The sequence below is a fragment of the Cynara cardunculus genome (genome assembly GCF_001531365.2).
Source record: "Cynara cardunculus var. scolymus isolate 2C chromosome LG 15, CcrdV1, whole genome shotgun sequence".
Lineage (NCBI taxonomy): Eukaryota > Viridiplantae > Streptophyta > Magnoliopsida > Asterales > Asteraceae > Cynara > Cynara cardunculus.
The window spans coordinates 7,474,835-7,488,762 of NC_037542.1; the positions used below are offsets into that span (position 1 = coordinate 7,474,835).

Sequence of the window (13,928 nt, forward strand, 5' to 3'; positions counted from 1 at the left end):
CAGGTAAGTAAATGATAATGTTGAATTTTACCGGTAATCACTTACCGGTTAAGTGTTTGGTAAACGACCCCAAACTTTCCAAGGTTATCCCTATCATTTAACATAAAACATCTCCAACCAAATAGATGACATTTTTTTTAATGTTAGGCTTTCTATGATTTAAAATCTCATGTGAAGTCTTATTTAGCCTTTTTATTTATAATGGATCGATTATGAGCAGAACATTGTTGTAGAAACGGTTTCAACCGATAAGAATGTAGGCAAGTCTGAATAAGCTAGCATGGTCCTAGTAGCTTCAACAAAAGTCCTAAATCACAGGAAGTTTGTTATCTTCTCCTAAATATGCATACTTGAAGTCGTGAAAGAATCAACATTAACCGAAAATATTAAACTTATTTTTAATTTATAGCACTTTGATTATTTTATTCAGTTGTATAATTATGCTGAATGTTATATATTAGTATCATTTTATATTGTATATTATATACTTTATAAATTCGGGTAATCGTGAACCGAACCATGGGTAACCGTCTTATTTCGGTTCAGTTCGGTGCGGTTTGGTTCAACCTACGGTCTGGTTTCAGTTCAAGTAGCTAGGTTCCGTACTAACCGAACCGAATCATGAACTCCCTTAAAGTATACAAATCCAAGCTTGACGTTGATCCTACCGTTCTTACCATGTAGTTTCAATTTCAACCTTATGTAGATGAGCGGGACTGTGGGAGCACATAATGGCCATCTACAACACTCAAAGTACATTTATGTTGTAAAAAAGCAACTCCATCTAAGTAAAATAACACATGTCACTTTGTCGAAGATTACTAGATGTAACGTTGCAACAACGAGTGCATATGGGAGTCGATTGCTACTAGGGACGAGCACAAACGGGTACCCGACCAAAATTCATGGAATTGATCTCGGAACCGGCGGTTCCTAGAATGTTGGAACCAGAACCGGTTACACCGGTTCTTTATATTTTAGGAACCGATCCTGGAACTGTTTGGAACCGGTCCAATAACAGGCACTCGGTATCTAATCTTTTTTAATTTTTTTTATCATTTAATACTATAAAAACGTAATTATTAGTCTATTACAAAGTACCGACAATAAGAAATAAATACTACAAACAGTGAAAACTAATCCGATAAAAACTAAAAATTAATAATTACATAAATAATTTTATTGAAATTCTTGACAGCAACGATAAGTGTAACCATAAAAGGCAGAGAGAACTGGTTTAGCTCTTAATAATTTTAATTTTAGTTTATTAAATATAATTATAAAATAATTTTTATTAAAAACTAGTGGATGCGTGTTAGTTCCAGCAAGTACCCAGCAGCTAACGGTTCAAAAAAAACTGAGAATCAGAAATGGAACCAGTCCCCATCGGTTTCGTATTTTAGGAACCAAAATCGGAACCAATCACATCGGTTTCGGAGCGGTTCCAGTTCTAGAGTCAGGTACATGGTTTCGATGCTCAACCCTAATTGCTATGGTAAAATCAATTATTACATACGCTTAGGGGTCGTTTACCAAACGCTTACCCGGATAAGCGTTTACCAAGTAACATTACCTTACTGAATGAATATGGTAAATGCCAAGAATCTTATCCGGTAAGAGCGAGACAATGACCAAGAGTCTTACCCAATAAGTAAGGACGACGACTCTTACCACGGTAAGCGCTTACCGGGTAAATTGTTGCATACGATGTCGTTTTGGTAAATTAAAATCTTACCCGATAAGTAAAATAATAGTGTTAAATTCAAACCCAATGAAGAATAAAAATCTCATTACAGTCACGGGGGTTCAAATGCGGTGACTCTAGTACTTTTAATACCCTAAAGAACGTGCCTGTTTAACAAAGTGTTTTTTAAGAGATTTGAATTTCGTTGAAGGATTAGGAATTGAAAGAATTTTGAATCTTTGATGTGTCTTGTTTGAAGGATTTGGAATGAAATGAATTTCAGTTTTTTTATAGATAATTTTATAAAAATTAGTTATAAAATATTAAATTTATCTTTTATCAATTGATTATTGCAAAATGGATGTTTTTAATATATTTTAAAACATTATTACAAAGAAAATTCATACAAAATCCGGTAAATACCAACTACTCTCATGCGATTTCTAAAACCAGTGTTTGTGGGATTTCGTTTTCGGACTTTCCTCTAAACCAAACACAAGATTGACATGCAATCGAATTCTGCATTCCACTAAATTCTGTAATGTTTTGATAGAATGATTTTGAGGGATTCAGATTTGCAATTGGAAGGATTTTCTGAATCTATAGTTTGTACGATCTGTAGGATTTGGAATAAAATTTTATTTTATATAAATAATTTATAAAAATAAATCATAAAAATGATTAATGTACTCTTTTATCAATTAATTATTAAAAAGAACAAATATTTTAACATATTTTAAATCATTATAAAAAGAAAATCTTATAAAATCCCATAAAATACTAAGAGGTCGTTTACTAAACGTTTACCCGGTAAGTGCTTACTGAGTAATTTTTCTTACCGGATGAACATATCAAGAGTCAAAAATCTTACCCAATAAGAACAATGATAAAGATGAAGAGTCTTATTCGGTAAGTGTAAGTGACGACTCTTACCCGGATAAGTGCTTACCAGGTAATTTGTTGCATACGATATTCTTTTGATGTATGACAATCTTATCTGGTAAAATAAATTATAATATTGACTCCTAAAGATAAGCGCTTACCAGGTAAGCATTTAGGTAAACGTCTCATAAATTATTTTTAAATCCCATATTTATAATATTTCATTAAAATCACTCGATTTCAAATCCATTAAAAATATAGGATTTGAGTCCAATTACAGCAATGGCCCAACAACAAGCCCAATTCTAAAACAGCAGGTAAATCCGGATCAAACGCCAAATCCCTAGCTCTCCGGATTTGAACAAATCAAAACCTACTCAAAATCTTAGCAGACTCGTTTTGATTTGATTCATCTTTCTTATCGTTAAATTACGATCCCCAAATCTCGTATTTGTACCCATACACAAAGATATTAGGGTATTGTTGCCGAAAATCTGTAGTAATTCGTGAAAAAGAAAGATGAATGGAGGGGTAAATAAGAAAAGCGGAGGTAAAGAGGAAGAACAAGATGGATTGTCAGTTCATTCTCCTTGCAAAGCTCCCAACTCGTCTGCTTCTTCTCTTCGGAAGGTTATCGCTTTCTTTCTGTATTTGTACGTGTGCTTGATTAATTTACGGGACGGATCGCTTATGGATTTCATACGAAAACGAAGTATTACATCGGTGTTTCGTAACATGCAACTTTTTGTCGTCGCAATTTTGTAACTCACTTGTAGTAAAATCTATATATGGTTTTTCGAAGCCTTGATAAAGTTAGGATCATTGCAGCGGTGCGTTTGTTGACCATACATATCGACCTGTCATATGTATGATCTTGTTAAAATTGGAAGGCGGCTGGATATTTACATGTGTGCTTTTTTTTGGGGATCTTGTTTCTATCGCATTTGTTCATTTAAGGTTGATAGTGATTTGGTGCGTATTACTTGGTGTAGTTTAGTTGAATGCAGTAATTTGAGGTTCTTACTGTTCTTCATAGTTCTGTGTTCTGATATTTCCACATGTTTGGTGTTTTAGGAGCAATCACAGGTTGATTTGGAGCTTAAGCTGCTCGAAGCTCTTGAAATCTATCCACCTGTAAAGCTACGAGGTATATATTTATCGATTTTGTCCATCCGACCGAATTCAATTTCCCTTTGTTTCAAGATATATAGCCCTCACAAATTTAAGTTAAGACTAATTGATGCTCTAAACTACCATCTATTGTAAAGCCTTAGATGAGTCATTTTTTTAATGTATATAATCTTCGGCAACGTTGTTAAGAAATCTATCTTTGCTTTGGATTTTCTTTCTTTTTGGGGCAGGGTGAAGGTATTTAATATATGTTGGGTATTTGCTGTGTGCATATGTAAGTGAGGAAATGATTCAAGAAGAATATGCACCAAAAAATCAAAAGGGCGAAACTAATTAATAACCAGTAATTGACGTCAAGTGTATTCGTGTTTGAATTGTGTGTTTTTTGTTCTCTTTCTATTCTTACTTGCATTACGTTAATATCTTGACTTGGGGCTTATAGTTGTGGTGCATGAATAGTAGTGGCTGATGAAGACGTGACCCTTAAGATGGCTTTAATGATACATACAAATTTATGGAGGACAACCAACAATGTTTGTTAGCTTTGGTGCAAAAAGGGCACCATTTGTTGTTTCTATATTAAATCAGGTTGATGACTCTACCCTAGCTGCCTAGTTGGTTTATTTCGTCTTTTCCCTTTCTGAAAAGGCGCTTCCTATAGGATATCGCTTTCTTATATATACATAAAAAGTTACGCTCTCTCATTTGTAAGATTGACTTCTCATGATTGGGCAACCCTGCTTTCACTTTGAACAATAGAACCCTGTAACATCCATCCATCCATTGTCCTTTTCACATTGTTACTTGTCCAAGCTATCTTTTACAACCTTTTCATCTACTCAAAAGTCAAAGCCTTGAACTCCAAGGTGATACTTAGGTGGTGTTTGTTCAGGTCTAAATGGATATGACCATATGATAAGCAGAGGTCATGTTTGGGAAAAAAAAATTGGACGTCTGAATGGTTAACAAATAATACCCCTGCTGTATGGTAAAAACCTCGAGCACAACCACGTGTTCCTCCCATTTTTCCGGTGCATTCCCATGCATTCAAGTGATTCCTCATGAAATCAAGTTTGGTATTGGATATTGACATATGGAAAAAAAAAAAAATTTGTTCAATAAGCCAAATGCTTTCTTTTTCTATTCAGCACTAGTTCATTTGGTTTGGTAGTGATTAGCGAACTGTAGTCCTCGATATCTTTTAATCCCATTTATCATCCATATTGTAGTTCCTGCTGCCAATTAATCTTCTGATCTAGTTAAACTTATAACCTTCATATCTCTTATGCATCAGGAATACACCGCCACTTTGTTCTTTACGGATTAACGGAATACATGCGGAGAAGGTTCATCTCTCCCCTCTTTTTACTATTAGCTGTATATATTTCACTTTGCACAAGCCGGGGGTCTTCACAGAAACAACCACTCTACTCTTCAGGGTAGCGATCAGGTCTGCGGTCCCCCCCCCCCCCCCNCCACAAAAGAAAATAATAATAATAAAAAATAGCCCCACTCGGTTTTTCAGTTGTAAATATTTGTGGAACTGTAAGTAAGATTTACATCGAAGTGGTCTGTTTACGTTGTTTTACTTGTTGCCACCGCAGCTTCAATAGGCAGTTTTCTGCTTCTGATGTCCTGCAAATGCTGGATCGTTTCTACAACTTGGAAATGCTGGTATGTCTGGTGCTGCTGACAGACTTTTGCATTGCCAAATTGGAACTGCATTTTGACTTTTGCTATCAAACACAAAACTTATCTTCATTTTAAAAACTGAACAATGGTATTAATATTAAATTATATTATGAAAGAAGAACAACAATAAGGTTATCAAATTCTCAAGAACAAATGGCGTCAATATTTGCTTGTGAAAAATGGTTCCTTTGACTGTAAAAAGTCAAAACGAAGCGGTAACATGCTTCTCTTTTGCCGAAATGCAGAAGCCAGATGATGAGGAGAGCGGGATCCTGAATCAAGTCGAAGAATTTAGCTTGCCACCAAGTTATTTCTCCAAGGAAGAATCTTGATAGCCTCTGTAAATAGCCATGTTCCCTTATCAAGTTTTACAGGTTCCTTGACCGTCTTTCGACCACACCTTTTTCTGCTAGAATTCTATACACAACTTGAATATGGGAATTTTCAATTTCGTTATGTTTTTTCGTATCATCCGCAGCCTATACTTGATAAACAAATCAAAACTAGATTAGAAACCAAAAGATAAAAACAATAGAACCGAAAACCAAACCCATCTTAAACTAGAATATGAATCTAAAGCTTTTGTTAGTTTGCTTAATATGGTCAGCAGAATTGTACATCTGAAACATTAGTCATAGGTCACTGTTTTCCCAGGCAGGAAAACATACTTGGGCCACAAAACACTTGGTATCGTAACTTCGTAAGTCGTTCTATAGGGTCGTTACTATCTTATGCACGACTCTACTTCTATCCTTAAACACGACCCATTTTGGTATGGAAAATTGCATAACTTGGCGTCCTTGGGGTAATCTCGTAGTTCCTACAGGGTGGCGGAATCTTTGGGCTTAACTTAGTATTTTTATTGAACGGGGCTAAGCGATCTGCCGAAGCTATGGGATGTAAAAATACATCACGAAAAAAGAAAATGCAACAATTATTTTAAAAACTTAGTATGTTGTGTCGCTATGATGTTTGGAGCAATTAATACAATTTACCACATTTGTATTTTTGTGTAACAACTGATGGGATTGATCCATCAACTTGGACCACGATGAATCGTACAATGATGTTTGAGCAATATGGTTTCCGACACTCGGGAAAAAAATGATTTAAAATGCTAAAAAATATGATTAAGTTTTATAATTTTCCAGATAAAATAATTAGCATTTCCTTTGACAACGCATCTAATAATACAAAATGTGTTGAAAAATTAGAATTGGTGGTGTTTTTCCCGTACAATCTGATGTGTTGGCTAAATTATAAATGTAACAGTAACAATCTGATGTGAGTATTTATCATGTACTTAAATTCTCGTTCTCTCTGCCATTGCTAGATATTTACTAACCATCCAAACTAGCACCATAACTTTAGAATCGAACTTCTAACTTTTCCTTTTAGGGACATGATGTTTGTGGACTTACACTGAAATCGATTGACGCTTGCATTTGTGATATTTACACTGAAATCGATTGACGCTTGCATTTGTGATATACACAATCGTTAGAGAATGAACTTTTGTACGTTATAAAGGAAATCGATGAAGAGGGAAACCGATATTCCACGGGATTCTGAACAACGGAGAGTTAGATGCACTACTCAAATTTCCAATATTGAACCATGAGATGACTATGATTATTCAAAAAAGTTAAGCCATCGAATTGTATGAATATTCAAAATTTGTGCTTTTTTATTTGTATTTATGACCAAATAAATAAAACCTAACAAGATGTCTAAAGGTTCAAACTCTACCAAATCAAATGTAACGAAAACGTGTTATATAAATACCATATATTTCAAAAGAAGACGTGATTAACCATTTTGACCATCTCTAACAAACACATAAATCCAATTGTGGGTTTGATTTAAAACAAAGCATAGAGAACTTTGTTGAATTCCCTATCTATCACACCTCAAGGAAACCCAACAACAAAGGAGGTGCCTGATTGGTTTGAGCTTGGCTCCAAAGATCAAAAGTACCAGAAGGTCCCATGTTCAAATCCAAGGAGGAATAAAAATCCCCTTGTGGCCACGGAGGTTCAAATGCGGTGACTCCAGGCTATCTGCAAAGCAGGTGGTTGCTCTGGGATTAGTGAGCTCGTATAGCGCGTTGGATATCCACGTTAATCAAAAAAAAAAAAAAAAGGAACCCAACAACAACTATTGTTATCTCTTTGATTCAAGGATAAAAGTTCCAATTTGATACAACAAAAGCCCAGGGGGTTAGAAGTAGAAACTGTCAAGATGAACAAAAAACCAGAATCTGGATAATTAATTAAAGATGGTCTTTTTCCTAAAAGAAAAGATCCTGAATCTTTTGTTTCCCTCCATTACTGCTTCTGCAAGATAGATGGATAGATGAGATCAATAAAAAATGGCAACAAGAAGTTCCTTCAAGATAAGACACAATGCAGTGCTAACCTCTTGTTCAGCTGCTTTGCCTTCTTCATTTTTTAACTTATCATCACCTGTAGGAAACAATACATTGTCATGACATTCACTCCATTATTGGATTTCTGTAATTTAAGAAAATGTCTTCACAAAAAACAACCGCTCTACTCTTTGGGCTAGTTTGAATTGGTTTTGTTCAGTCTAAGAAAATGTCACCGCTTGAGCTGCTGTTTTATGTTTATAGACTCTTTTAACAAGACAAACGACAAGTACAGTCAAAAGAGGGCAATTGGCTATGTCCTTTTGGATAGAAAAGGATCTTATGGTTCCAAATTTAAAAGAAATCTTTCAAGTTGACAGAATTGCATATTTCTATGGCGAGATTCCAAGTGGGATATACTGGGTGTGTTTAGTTTAGTTTGGATTGGTTTGGTTTTGTGGAAGATAAGAGACATGAGATGTATGGAAAGGCCTTATACAGTACCTCCTTCCTCGGGCAAATCAGAGGTCCAGAGCGTGAGGTTGTCTCGCAGTAGCTGCATGATCAAGGTGCTGTCTTTGTATGATTCTTCGCTCAAGGTGTCCAACTCAGCAATTGCCTCATCAAAAGCTTGTTTAGCCAAATGGCAGGCCCTGCAATTTTTATGTTAATGATCAACCATTTAGGATGATTGCGACGTAGGTTACGAGTCTTTAATACATTAGAATCAAACTTTACCTCTCAGGAGAGTTCATAATTTCATAGTAAAAAACTGAGAAGTTGAGAGCCAGACCAAGACGGATTGGGTGCGTCGAAGGGAGTTCTGTACTGGCACCCGCAGAAGCAGCCTACAATGGGATAGAAATAGCATGAATGTTATGTACATATGATACTATATCTATATAGTATGTATTGAGAGAAAAGATCGTGCCTCATATCCCTTCAATGATTGGTCAGCGGCTTCCTTTCTATCCTCATCTGTCTTGAACTCCGCAAGGTACCTGTAGTAGTCACCTTTCCTATACGAGCACAAAGTAGAGGAGGCGATATTTATTCGAGTAAACTACAATCTTATAACAAGAAAGATGGTTGAAGGAAAAACTCATATGAGAATCAATACATGGAACCCCTTCAGATAGTCTCTAAAAGAGCCTTTGAAGAGAGAATGGAGGTTCCAACATATACAGGGGTTAAAGGACTGTGTCTAGCAGATGTGGAAATAATAGGCAATAAGTGACTCACATCTTGTGGTAGAAAACAGTAGCTTCTCCTGATCCTGAAGAAGGTAAAAGATGCTTATCTATGATTGTGAGAATGTCGTTGCAAATCTTAGCAAGCTCCTCTTCAACCTTCCGGCGGTATCCTTTGATTAGATTGACATAGTTCTCATTTCCTTTTGATTCCTCCTTTTGCTCAATTGACGACATAATACGCCAAGAGGCCCTCCTTGCACCAATGACATTCTTATACCCTACTGAAAGTAGGTTTCGTTCTTCAACAGTAAGGTCAACATCAAGTTTTGCAACACTTTTCATACTTTCAACCATCTCTGCAACATCACATGTATCATGATTATCAGGTTACGTATACTGTATACACATGCTTATATCTACAACCAAAAAGAAAGTTCCCAGAGATAATAAGATGCCCGACAGAAACTTAGCAGAGAGATGATGTACTAGACCTATGTTTCATGTAAGCTGTTCAAGGTAAAAGGATTGATGAATAATAAGATGTTCAAAGGGCCACATAGTTGATGAACTAACAGAGAGCATGAAGATGAAGACCTACAAACAGTACCACAATGCCTAAAGAGTGTTTGATAAATCAACTGAATTTAACAAAACATGGCATAGAAATGAATTTACTTTTCCATTTTAACTTGTTACCGAAATGGGTAACACATCTCTAATGCTGGACATAAAATGACATAATGTTACTAACATAAAAATGTCATCCCACCAACAATACATCATCATGCCTCTTGCTCCCACATGCAGGTATGGCAATTATTTTAGATTGTATTTCCTTTTTCCCTCAGGGATAGATATACATATCAACAAGTTCACATAAACTAAACCAAACCAAACCAAACGAACCAATATATCTCACTACCATTAAAGATAGAGCAGTTGTTTCTATACTGAGATAATTAAACAAGAAAGTTTACATCAGAATTCAGAAGTGACAATCAAATGGTGAGCTTATGCATACATACAATATACACATGTTAGGCAAATTGTTCATCCACGCATTTATTAATTAATCATCTTTAATTAGGTTGTATTTGTTCATCCATTCTCCATTCTGAGTCATATCTAAATTTTCTTCAAGTGGAATGTTGCCCTAACTTAGATCTTTACTGAAATGACTCACAGATAAAAATGAAAAATAACCAAAAATAATCGAAATCCACTGGCCGTTTAAGTAACAAACGTTGATTTTGGATATGATTCAGTGTTGTAATATTACAGAATGATCGAACACCCTCAAAATAAGCCAGATGTTTCTTTCTGAAACCAGACGTGTGCTTATCGAATCAACCCAACATTACTGCACCAAAATGTCATTGTCCCGAACATATCGCAATCACGTCATAAAACTAAATCAACAAATTAAACGCGAATCCGGTAAATCCACACCATCCTACACAAAATCTTCGATCTATAAAGTCGCAGAAATTTCTCATGCGTACGATAACGATACGAATGAAAACAACACAGAAAATTACATCGATCCAAAGAAGACAAATGTACGTCAAGTTAAGAGATGAAGTTGATACCTTCGTAACGTTCCGCTTGTTCGGATAACTTCGCGGTGTAAACATGAGTTTCTCTGGCTTTGTCAGTCGACATTTTCTTGAGAAATTACAGAGAAGAAATGGAGGTGGAGGTGGAGGTGGAGGTGGAGGTGGAGGTGGTGGTGATGGTGGTTTACCAAATAATTAAAGATCGAGCAAGTTATGGAGGTTAAGATTAAATCTGGATCGTCCATCGGGTTTCATCAATATGGGGCAGATACGGTAATAAATGCCATAATTAATACCAAAGACCAATTAATTATCTTCTTAAAAATCATTGTAACTTATATTAAAATATCTATACTATAGTATAAAATATTTGATAAAAATTCTTAAAAACTATTTTTTATACAAGAAATAAATTTATTGATACATATTACTTGAAATTCAAGATTATAAGTAAATTATATATAAGTACAATTTATTATTAAAGCTTTATTTTTAAATTTGTGTAACTAATCATAATCAACTAACATCTTATTTTAAATATAAAAAATTAAAAATATAATTAAAATTAATCATTGAACTTTAACAGAATATAAAATTTTTATCTTTATAAAAAATTATATTATTAAATTAAAAATAAATTATTCATTATTAAACTCAAATTAAATTATAATAAAAAAATTAACTAAAGAAATTACACAGAAAAAAGAACTCTTAAATAGTTCATTTGATACTACTGTCAATATATGTTTTTTCAAACTTTTATGATATCTTCAAATTTATATTTTATCCCAAAAAATATTATCATTTTTCTAAAACCATATAAAACCGTATTATATCGACAAAGAGAAAAAATAAAACAAAACATAAAAATCGAAATGTATCTTGCTGCATTACACGAATACCCTTCTAGTTTTCAATTATACACATGGGGGATTTATAAAGCCCGAGCGATGTCTCGTGCAACCGATTAACTTATTTTCGCAAGTATAATTTTTTTGGGTACGAAAGATGTACCTACTAAACTTTGAGTGGTGCTCCAAGATATTAAAAAATATAAGAAACCTTAACCAAACAACCAAAAAATATTGTTTGAAATCAACCAAAAAGGTCTCTCGAAATCAACAAAAATGTTAATTTTTTTTTATTAAAATAAAAAAAACTTGAAAATCCATTTAAATCAACCAAAAAAACTTATCTCGAGTCCGCCATTGATTATACATATTATTATGACGGGTTTGTTTTTTTAATCAGTTTAATAAGATGTATTTGTTCAGCTATATATTCGCTTTTTACTTAATTTCAAGCGATTACTAAAAATGACTTGGATGAACCATCATGTATCAAAGGTTTAAAATCGCCTGAGATTTGGCATGATGGTAAGGTCAAGCCTTAAGTCGTACATCATGGCGAGGACGATGCATTTAAGAGGTATGACATAAGACGATAAATTTGTATGCTACACACACACACACACACACACACACACATATATATATATATATATATATATATAGGGGAGGGAATAAAATGCAAACCAAACTATTTATACAAACCATCGATTTTATTGTTTATTTTAGTGAGATTTTTCATTAATTTGTTTAATATGATGAAATTGTTTCAAATAATTCATTTCATGATGAAAATGTTTTTAAATATTTTTGTTTCTACGTAAAAATTAAATTGTTTCATATATTTCGCATTTTCATGAAATTTGTTTACTAAAGTTAATAAAATAAAGATGATAATGCTCATAGTTTTTTTAAATGAATTATTTGAAACAATTTCATGACATTTTTTCACTAAAATAAACAATGAAATCATTTCAATTGCGCTCATATTCATCACTGTAGGAATTGGGTTCAAACTTTCCCCAGCCCTTCTCATCAATGCATGGACCCCTGATGTTGAAGAATCAACGGATGAGTTGTGGTTAGGGATGAAATGCCACTCTTTCTTTTTTTTTCTATATCTATATATAAAAAAAAGACTATTAAAACCAATCACAACCTTTTTTCGTAGCAGGATAAGAGACACAGGGCTAAAGAGAGAGCCAAAAAAGGATCCATAATACACAATATGCTCCAGACATATATGATCATTGACGATTTTCACGGTTTGTACAAAAGCTTTGACTTGCAAAATATCCCTCCCATATGTATATATATATATATATATATATATATACATATATTTATATAGAGGCGAGATCAAATAAAAACTATGTAATTCTTATAAACCGTGTAAACTAATTTCGACCAATAGGAAAATTCTTTTTTTTTTCTTAATTAAATTTAATCATTAAGGATAGATTTGTCATTTACATTGTTTTCTATTAAATATGGAAGTTATTAATAAATTTTAATTAAGGTAACATAATAAAAGAAATTTTATAAATGGCAAGATTTAAATGTTTATTTAAATTAGAATTTTAAAAATTGAATATTGTTATTTGGTTTCTCGTTTTATTAGTGATAATAATATGAAAATCGAAAATTATTATATTAATTAATCCACGAAATCAGTAACAGATTCAAACAAAGATTCATGAACTGGTAAAAATATAATCAGCTGTGAAACAAATTCATGTTAGATTTGTTCATGAAAACGTTCATTGAGGAGCTTGTTTTATGAAACGTATGCAGATTGGTTCGTGAAAACGTTCATTGAAAAACTTGTTTTATGAAACTTTTGGGGAACTGGCTGCGTAATATAATATTCTTGCATAATCTTGTTTTCTTATCAACAATATTTGATGAAATTGTTTCATTTTGTTTTATTTTTTGGATGATTTTGTTTAATTAATAGTTAACAAAACATGTAATGGTAAATACATTGACTCTATGAAACGTGCTCGTATTGAAAAAAATTGGCTGATGAAATGCGTGCATGAAGAAAGTAAAACCATTTCATAATTGATAAGAAAATATTGTGTAATTAACGAACAGTGAAACAATTTCATTATCACAATGAAACAGATCCATCTACCAATAACATGAAAATGACAAATGTCTCATCTAGCATTACGTTGATTAGTGTATTGATGAAACTATGAAACGTGTTTGGATTGCAAAAACTTTGTCGATGAAATGGGTGCATAACGACAGAGAAACCATTTCATAATTGCTAAGAACATGTTGTTTAATTAGCAAACAGTGAAACCAATTGAAACGGATCCATCTACCGAAAACTTGAAAATGACAAATGTCTCATCTAGCATTACGTTGATTTGTGTATTTATGAAACTGTGAAACCATTTCGTTCATGAAATGTAGTAGTAATTTTTTTTTTATTATTATTACAAAAAGTTTCATTATGTTAAATTGATTATAGTATATTTTATTTTTATTGTTGATCTATTTTAACGATGAATGTTTTTTTATGATATTTGAACATAAAATTAATATATTATTTTACAAATGATT

The 13,928-nt window shown here is 33.3% G+C and overlaps 2 protein-coding genes across 2 annotated transcripts; one reads left to right on the forward strand and one right to left on the reverse strand.

The window, feature by feature from the left end:
• The first annotated feature begins 2,918 nt into the window (after nucleotides 1-2,918).
• On the forward strand, nucleotides 2,919-6,103 carry LOC112527483. Its single transcript, XM_025138166.1, has 5 exons — nucleotides 2,919-3,196; nucleotides 3,641-3,713; nucleotides 4,992-5,043; nucleotides 5,302-5,371; nucleotides 5,635-6,103. The coding sequence occupies exons 1-5, from the start codon at nucleotides 3,086-3,088 to the stop codon at nucleotides 5,719-5,721; spliced, it is 393 nt and encodes a 130-aa protein (XP_024993934.1). The 5' UTR covers nucleotides 2,919-3,085; the 3' UTR covers nucleotides 5,722-6,103.
• A 1,460-nt stretch (nucleotides 6,104-7,563) lies between these two features.
• LOC112527482 (14-3-3-like protein GF14 iota) lies at nucleotides 7,564-10,612 on the reverse strand. The gene is made up of 7 exons (XM_025138165.1): nucleotides 10,540-10,612; nucleotides 9,000-9,306; nucleotides 8,689-8,776; nucleotides 8,496-8,605; nucleotides 8,262-8,410; nucleotides 7,808-7,854; nucleotides 7,564-7,725 (listed from the first exon to the last, which is right to left on the reverse strand). Exons 1-7 carry the CDS (start codon nucleotides 10,610-10,612, stop codon nucleotides 7,717-7,719), a joined length of 783 nt encoding a protein of 260 aa, XP_024993933.1. The 3' UTR covers nucleotides 7,564-7,716.
• Between the last annotated feature and the right edge of the window lie 3,316 nt (nucleotides 10,613-13,928).